Source organism: Myripristis murdjan, chromosome 13 (genome assembly GCF_902150065.1).
Source record: "Myripristis murdjan chromosome 13, fMyrMur1.1, whole genome shotgun sequence".
NCBI lineage: Eukaryota > Metazoa > Chordata > Actinopteri > Holocentriformes > Holocentridae > Myripristis > Myripristis murdjan.
This window is the reverse complement of record NC_043992.1, coordinates 33236955-33246313: the sequence shown is the minus strand read 5'-3', so window position 1 is coordinate 33246313 and position 9359 is coordinate 33236955. Positions and strand designations below refer to the sequence as shown.

Here is a 9359-nt window from a genome sequence, read left to right as displayed (position 1 = left end):
TTGCGGGGTTTGAAAAACACAAAGATGCGGTGCTTGTTGAGAATCCTCCTCAGTTTCTCAGATGCGTCTCAAATCCTCTGCAAGAATCTATAAACAAGCCCTCAGTTCAAAATAGTGTCATTACTAGCCAGTTTGTAGCTGCCAACACATCCATTCACATATTCATAATAGACTCAGACTGTATGATCAGTTCTCCGCTTTGCTGCCTTTATATTTGCAGATGATGCAATCAGTTTTGTTTTTAAGTACACTAACAGTCAAAAGCTTAGACACACCCTCTCATTTAATGTTTTTTCTTTATTTTCATGACTATTTACATTGTAGATTCTCACTGAAGGCATCAAAACTATGAATGAACACATGGAATTATGTAGTAAACAAAAAAGTGTGAAGTAACTCAAAGCATGTTTTATATTTTATATTCTTCAAAATAGCCACCCTTTGCTCTGATTACTGCTTTGCACACTCTTGGCATTCTCTCGATGAGCTTCATGAGGTCGTCGCCTGAAATAGTTTTCCAACAGTCTTGAAGGAGTTCCCAGAGGTGTTTAGCACTTGTTGGCCCCTTTGCCTTCACTCTGCGTTCCATCTCATCCCAAACCATCTCGATTGGGTTTAGGTCAGGTGACTGTGGAGGCCAGGTCATCTGCCGCAGCACTCCATCACTCTCCTTCTTAGTCAAATAGCCCTTACACAGCCTGGAGGTGTGTTTGGGGTCATTGTCCTGTTGAAAAATAAATGATCGTCCAACTAAACGCAAACTGGATGGGATGGCATGTCGCTGCAGGATGCTGTGGTAGCCATGCTGTTTCAATGTGCCTTCAATTTTGAATAAATCCCCAACAGTGTCATCAGCAAAGCACCCCCACACCATCACACCTCCTCCTCCATGCTTCACGGTGGGAACCAGGCATGTGGAATCCATCCGTTCACCTTTTCTGCGTCTCACAAAGACACAGCGGTTGGAACCAAAGATCTCAAATTTGGACTCATCAGACCAAAGCACAGATTTCCACTGGTCTAATGTCCATTCCTTGAGTTTCTTGGCCCAAACAAATCTCTTCTGCTTGTTGCCTCTCCTTAGCAGTGGTTTCTTAGCAGCTATTTGACCATGAAGGCCTGATTCATGCAGTCTCCTCTTAACAGTTGTTCTAGAGATGGGTCTGCTGCTAGAACTCTGTGTGGCATTTATCTGGTCTCTGATCTGAGCTGCTGTTAACTTGCGATTTCTGAGGCTGGTGATGAACTTGTCCTCAGAAGCAGAGGTGACTCTTGGTCTTCCTTTCCTGGGTCGGTCCTCATGTGTGCCAGTTTTGTCGTAGCGCTTGATGGTTTTTGCAACTGCACTTGGGGACACATTCAAAGTTTTTGCAATTTTGCGGCCTGACTGAGCCTCAGTTCTTAAAGTAATGATGGACTGTTGTTTCTCTTTACTTAGCTGATTGGTTCTTGCCATAATATGAATTCTAACAGTTGACAGTACACAGCTGTCAGCTGTGTGCCAACCTGACTTCTGCACAACACAACTGATGGTCCCAACCCCATTGATAAAGCAAGAAATTCCACTAATTAACCCTGACAAGGCACACCTGTGAAGTGAAAACCATTTCAGGTGACTAGATCATGAAGCTCATTGAGGCCAAGGGTTTGCAGTGCTGTCAACAAAGCAAAGGGTGGCTACTTTGATGAATCTAAAATATAAAACATATTTAGAGTTATTTAACATTTTTTTCTTTGCCACATAATTCCATATATCTTGCTTCAGAAATTTGATGTCTTCAGTATGTATCTACAATGTAGAAAGTAGTAAAAATAAAGAAAAAACATTTAATGAGAAGGTGTGTCCAAATGTTTGACTGGTAGTGTATATCTGTTGTGGACAGCAAGCATTTTGGCGATGTCAAAATTAGATTTTTAAAAATTCATTCTCTCTGCTACATCTTAACTTATATGAGCGTGTCAATTCTTTGGCCCACAGCATTACCACTGTATCCATGTAGAAAGTCATATTACTATGAATGGATCCAATTAGCACTGTTTTACCCATTATTCTATTTTCCAACGGTCAGAGAAGCTCAACCTTCCTGCCAGCCAGCCTGATCCATTATTGCTAATTTCAAAATTGGTGTGGACAAAGATGATACACTCAGTGATGCATTTAGGGGGCACTTAGCCATATATCAAGGCTGGCTTTGAACATTTGGAATGCTTTCGGAGCATTTCCAGTTAGTGCTTGGTACTTACACCAGATGGCTTTGATATGGCTTCACAGGAGGCTATTACTTGCGTTGCCAATTCACTATGGATATTCTTGTCCTCTACGCTCAACTGTCAGAGGGAGAGTTGTAGATGATTGCAGTTGAGAAATGGGTCATCATCTGGTAATTTTGAAGATAAATACTGGCATTGTTTACTTTTCCCAAGGTACAAAATTATTGTATTATGGAAAAGTTTCTTGTAACTAAAATATTTTGAAGCATCATTTCCTGTTAGAGATCATAAAACATTGGTGACGGCAGGCTCGCTTTGCAGTTTTTGGCTGTCTACAGTATTTGTGAAATGAAAAATTACAACGCTCAGCTACAGCGTTGCTGTATAACAAATGCTACTGCTCTCATACCCAGCTTCTGGCTATGAATTTATTGTCTGAAACAAGCAAAGAACAATACCCCTACAGAGAGCCAACTGTATTTGCATTGATGGATCATGAGAGATTGGCAAGTTCATCAGTCAAACCCAGGTCGGTTTGAAGTAGAGGGAATGCAATTTGACGCCGCCGTTGTTTTTCATTGTTTCTCATCCCTGTGTAAGATGAAGTCAAGAATAAACTGACACATGAAATAGTTTGCGTCGGTAGTCGGAGCAGTATGGCCTTTACTCCTGCTAGTTCATCACTCATGGACTTAGGCATGTTCAGGGGTGGACTGGCCATCGGGCACACCGGGCATTTGCCCGGTGGGCCGATGTGCTAAGTGGGCCGACAGTCCCCCGACACTTTTTTTTTTTTTTTTTTAAATTATTATTGAAATAGCTGACCGTAAGATCAGTAGATCAGCGGCCCGATTGACACTGGGCTGGCCCAATCACATTGCTAAACAACCCCTTTTGCGTAGTGTGGTCCCGCCTGCATAATGATTTCGGCAAATAAAGTCATTGCAAGAGTTTGTTTACTCAGCACCGGGCCGGCCCCTGAGACACGCTGCTCTGCGGCCCATTGGTTATTTTTCTTCACTGACACGGGGCTGGCCCAATCATATCACGAGCCTGTGGCTCGGTGAGCCGGTGTGCAGTGCAACGCGGGTCGAACGTTATCTCATAGGATCTACTGAGATGGAGAGGAAACGCAAAAGTGGCGCAGAGAAACTGCGAGAAAAAAAGCGGCTGTCAATTTTCAAACCGATCGGACTTTTTCGCTTTTTCGTAATTTATCAATATGAATGAAGAACAAGCCCAAACAATACCTGAGGAACGCAATTCCCGATGGTAGAGCGGATAGTGCCCCCGTTTGCCATACAGGAGATCTTCGGTTCAATTCCCCACCCGGACAAAAGTTGGGTTTTACTTTATTACCTCACTTTGTTGTTAACCATGACAGTGAAGTGATTCTTATCATTCTGCCCGTCATTGGCTAGATGACACATACTGTGGCATTTAGGGTTTCTGTAATTTTCATTTCTGTACTCTTTTTGTGAATTTGTAACCCAGGTGCTAAATTATTATTATTATTGTTATTATTATTTTGCCTTGTTTTGTTTTGGGTTTGTTTTGTTGTTGTTGTTGTTTTTTTTTTTGTTTTTGTTGTTTTTTTTTTTTGCCTTTTTTAATGCCTTGTTCTAACTTTATGGGGAGATATATATACCAATCGAATCAGATTCAGATTTAAAGGATTTGTGTGGTATACTGTTGGCCAGTTGTGGCCTTTTCAATAGAATAAAAAAGTTCAATTCCTATTCATCTATTGTATTTTATTGTTCCACTATAGTACTATAGGCCAGTATGATTGGGGCAGCCAAGTAATTTGACATATTTGAACAATGTTTTTAAAAAGTAACGTAATAGTTACTTTTCCTGGTAATTAATTACTTTTTAGTAGAAGTAACTAGTAACTATAATTAATTACTTTTTCAAAGTAACGTGCCCAACACTGCTGATGACAGCTAACTAATTGCATGGCATTATAGTTTTAAAGAGTTGCACAGTTGGTATACACATTTAAGAGAGCAAAATGACCGGAAAGGTGTGTGTTATCAAATGTGGTGGGCCGGTCTGGTCCAAAATGCCCGGGCCGATTTTTTGTCCCAGTCCGCCCCTGGGCATGTTTCAACTTTTCAATGATCATCTCAGTGAGTGCGCACCACACCTTAGTGCAGTGGTCTTACCGCATTTCAGTTCATTAAAAAAAGATAAAATGGCAAAGTGCTCCAATGAATCACACACACTCAATATTGTAGTGTAATGTACTATACCTTCCAGCATTACTTTGGGAAAGCATCTGGTCATTTTGCAATCCCACCTGTCTTCCATTAGTGTGATTTGTGGTACACTATGGTCGAAACAAAGGTAACACCAAAATAAATCTGTCAACTGTTCTGGCATTTCTTATTGCAGTGGGCTCAAGTGAACAATTTTGTTTTTTAGATTCAGTGTTACTTCATAGTTTAAAAATGCCACACTTGTTAAAAAAAAGCATAATGGTAACTAATTATAACTTCAGTATATTCAGTAGATTTCACATGCACTATACATATATTTGCATTTTCATGTAGCTAAATTGGTGCCATCACATTTAGAAAATTATTTCTCATACTTTAGCAACAGAGAAACATTGATAGTCAGTGACTAATACCATTGCAGCAACATAATGAAATGTAACCATGGATGGGATGTGTGATGCAGTTGAACAGTTATCAAAGAGGACTTGGACTGGACAGAATTATTCCACCTCTAAATCTCACCTGGGGAAAAGGTTGGAGTGCTGCTGAGGCACAGTGTATGGAATAATTTAGCTTTCACATAAATCTTCCTATTGTTAAAGTGCAAAAGCTATCGAGTTTTTAGTGCGTAACATCAATCTGCATAAGGTCCTTTGGTTCCTCTAAGGTCACTGAGCATGTTGCTAAAACCGGAGCTATCAACATGACTGTGCCTTATGTGCTCAGTCCAGTTTGCTGACTGCCACGTGTTTTTTTTTTTTTTTTTTTTTTTTTTTTGGACTTATACACAGTGGCATACCAATAAATGTTTATGGGAGCATTGTCCAGTGTGCTGACTCTATATTTCCATGACTTTTTAATAACTCAAAGAATGCATTACTTTACTGAGAGAAGACTAGTCATAACTTTCTAATGTCCCACAGTGGTAGTCTGCCATCATAAACAACTTTGCACAAAACTGATGTTCTGTGGGCCCGTGCACAGTGTGTTTGATCCCTGCCAAGTCTAAGGTTATATTGAATTTAGCTGCCTAAATATTCATACTCTAAAACATCAAAATAAAGATTTTTGATTTATCTTTAAGTGAAATGTTTTTAATGGAATACTGGATGTTTGTGTGTTGCCAGGTCTACTCAAAAAGGGATACAAAATCCTGTAACAGGAGCTATGGAGAGAAAGATTCTTACAAAAGAAATTCTCTTAATTCAATTAGTCTTTTTTTTTCTGGATCCAGTCAGTGAAGCCATTTGGTGTAATCAGTGCTATCTGTCTTGTTGGCTCCCTGGCCTTGAGGCTCCTTCCTTTTACTTTTTCTTACAATGATCTCAGTTCAGTGTCCTGGGCCAAAACTCCATTGTCATTTGCCTTCATAACTAATACAAATAGGCTGAGTTCCTCTAGTGGAGTCTGGTAATGTAGCGTGGCCAGCTCCAGAATAATGGTTCAGCCACAGGCTTTTTCTTCTATCAATATTCATTTGTTTGGTCCAGGCTGCCAAGTGATGCTTTGACCACCACCCTGGTGTGACTGTGAATTCCTGTGTTGCCATGAGCCGACCGATGAAAGAAAATTGTTCAATGTCTCCCAGGGGCAGAGTCAGAAAAATCTTTTTTTTTTTTTTCTTTTTTCTCAGTTTTCACATTGCAGGCTATGGTATTCATATCCAAAATAAAATAAGGGGTACTTGATGTGAGGCATCCTTCAACTTAACACAAACCATGCCATTGATTTTAAGCAGTTTAAGGCACTGGATCATGTGCTGCTTCTCTGCACTCCCTGCAGAGCAAAACAGTCACGTTCCAACAGGCTTGTGACACGGGCCTTGTTTTGATGGGGTGGCTTTATTTTAGGTCTGTAGAAGCATTACAGATTTTCTGGGTGGCTGCCCGATGTGACGCTGATGGCACCTTACAGCTAGTGATGGATGGATGTCAGGGTTGGCAGCAGTTGCCCCTTTGTCCTAAAGTTTTAACAATTTCGTGTCACTCTGCTCTACCTGTTCATAGCCTTCATCCATCACAAGGCCACAAACATGCAAAATGCAGGGGTAAATTCCCCAAATCCCTAGAATATTCCTTATATAGAGGAACATTCTAATAATAACAGGGACTACCATGTCTGTGGCACCCAGGCTTGAGTTTTTGGTAACCTTACAGTACTGCCTGTGTCTCCCACATTGTATATTTTTGTGACATTCCTATGGGGACTTAAATGTCTGTGACATAAAATAGTATTCTTCTCATTATAGGATTATTGGCTCCTGGGGGAATTGTTTAACTAGCCTGGATAATACCCTGAATAGGCGTGGCAATGACAATATATTCCCAGTTAACGACTTTCCCATCACAGCCTTGTTTAGTTTTTTGACTGATGGAGCCAGCGGGGCTGCAGCTCTGCTTCACCCCCCAGTCTTTGCCCATTTCGCAGAGTCAGACCGCGGGGGGACGAGGAGGACGGACGCCCTTCAGCCGCGGACGTGCGCACCGCTGGAGGCAGTCGAGCTCTGACTGTGCGGGGCTTGTTTGGAGGAACTCTGCCTGATGTTACAGCGGAGGGGAGCAGGGTGGGCATGACATGTGAGCCAAGTCTGCACACATTCACAACCAATACCGAAACTATGTCTGCGGCACGGGCGGATCGTTGCTGTGAGGGACTTGACACAGGTGAATGAGAGCGTAGCTGCACATTTCCTGTTTTTTTTTTTTTTTGCTGTTGCCCTTTTCTCTCCACGCCGGAGGAGAGGGACACGGCAGACGCGGTGCTTGTTTCACCCTCCGCCTGGCAGGCGTCAAGGCGCAGGGACGGTGGAGGAGGCACCTCTGTGTTAACTAACCCGACCGCCTCACCGCACACGATCCCGGCTCAACGGCGGAAATCACAGAGAGGACACTATGTCGAAGGAGGCGAGAGGAAAAGGTAAGGGACCCTGGTGTGGGCTCGTGAGGATTGTGCCAAACGCAGCAGGCTCGGTCCGCCCGTGCTAACAGGTAGAATGAGTCAACCTGCGTCTCGTGCTGGAGGTTGGCGCGCAGAGCCGCGTGCTGCGCGGAGGCAATCTGTAGGAATGCGCGGCGGTCACACGGAGCTGCACGGATACCGCTGCACGGCGCCCGCTGCGTCCTGCCGGAGCCCCGTCCGGCCAGGGGCTCCAGCTGCCTGTCCGGACAAGCTCTGGGTCTGGCTACTGGGAATGGGCACAGTATCAAAGGGTGGGAAAACACACCTGCTCTGCTCCTGTATGTGTCTATCTTAGTCTAGTCAGAGGGTGGAAAACAAATGTTCTATTCTATTCTATTCTATTCTATTCTATTCTATTCTATTCTGTTCTATTCTATTCTATTCTATAATTTTCTGTTCAGTTCCATTCTGCTCTCTTCTATTGTTTTTTGGTCTGTTGTAGTCTCTAGTTGTCTTGTTGCCTCCTCTGCTCTGCTCTGTTCTCTATTCTGCTCTGTTCCTGTCTGCCTCCTCTGTTCTTTTCTCTTCTGTCGTTTTCTATTCTGTTTTGCTGTTTTTTTTTCTTTACTTAGTTCTCATCTGTTGTAGTCACTTCTGTTGTTCTCTGTTCCTTTGCAGTCTCCTGTGTTCTGTTGTTTTCTGTTATGCCTTGTTCTGTTGTTTTTGTTTTCTGTTCTAATTTGTTGTCTTCTGTTCGTCTCTGTTCTTGTTCTGCTCTGTTCGGTTCTCTCCTCTGTTGTTTTGTTCTGTTGTGGTCTCCTCTCCTGTTGTTTTCTGTTGTGCCTTGTTCTGTTCTGTTGTTTTAGTCTAGTCCATTCTATTATAGTCTAGTCTAGTCTATTATATACCTAACAGCTAGCCATAAGCTAACACATCTCCAGTGTTCAGCAGTTCTGCTAATAACCAGTGATTTGAAGTGTCTTATTAATTTTTCTGGTAGCTCATACGATTATTAAATTGAATGTGTGGTATGTCAGATAAGCGTGGATATGACAGCATTTGAAAAGCATCTGAAGTCATGAAATGTCTAATGAATCACATGAAAGCCTCAGCCTTCAGAAAAACCCGCTGGGTTGGACTCAGTTTTGATAGCAGGTCTTTATTCGTTGTTTTTGTGTTAAAACTTCCTCATAGTGGAGGGAGAGATTTTTGAAGACTGCTGCTTTGCCAAACCACTTGCACTGTCTTACTTGCTGCTAGTTTATTTAGTTTAAATGTCTTTAGAGTTCAGGGCTGAAACAATTTATTTTACTTTATTGCTTGTTAGGATTCCAGATTCAAATACAAGTCACCATTTTTGTTTGTTTGTTTGTTTGTTTGTTTCTTTCTTTCTTTCTTTCTTTCTTTCTTTCTTTCGCGACTGTATTGCGCATAAATACAAACTTTTGAGACCATACACATTTTTACCTAGTATTCATCTTGAAGATACATTTAAAAGTCAAATCTGTGTGTTGCAAACATACTGCCAGTTCATCGGAATTTGAATGATTTTGAATAAAAACAAATCTTCAGTTGTGTGACAGAAACTGAAACCATAACCAAAAGGTTGGCGTAATTAGGCAGAATTTCCTTCAGCTGTATGACCTCAGTTTAAGATGAGCACCTGTTCTGCAGAAGCACTCTATAGCAAGAAAGCAGACAGAGTTTCCCCTATGGGGATCAATAATATATGAGATCATTCCTATTACTTGTAGTGACAGAAAGTGGTACCACTGGAAAGGCTATATATTTCAGTTGTGGTTTGGGGTTTAAAGTATTGCTGCCTGTACGTGGATATAATGTAGTATCTTGGTTTTAATCCATCCAACAGCTTCCCTGGACACAATAATACAATGGCGTACAATGCAGGCAGCCACAATCTCTAAGGCAACACGAATAAAATGTTTTTTTTTTTTTTTTTTCTCACCTGCTACCTGACTGAAACGGAGTGACAGGCTCAGATCAGGTTTTACAGGGTAGTGAACATAC

At 41.8% G+C, this 9359-nt stretch overlaps 1 protein-coding gene across 1 annotated transcript in view; it reads left to right on the top strand.

Annotated features, from left to right (window-relative positions):
- Positions 1-6896: 6896 nt before the first annotated feature.
- The window catches only part of pitpnm3 (PITPNM family member 3), an 82957-nt gene continuing 80494 nt past the window's right edge, over positions 6897-9359 (top strand). Inside the window, exon 1 of the mRNA XM_030067713.1 lies at positions 6897-7349. Within this exon, the coding sequence (XP_029923573.1) occupies positions 7325-7349 (25 nt within the window). The 5' untranslated portion in view covers positions 6897-7324. The remainder of the gene's footprint in view (positions 7350-9359) is intronic.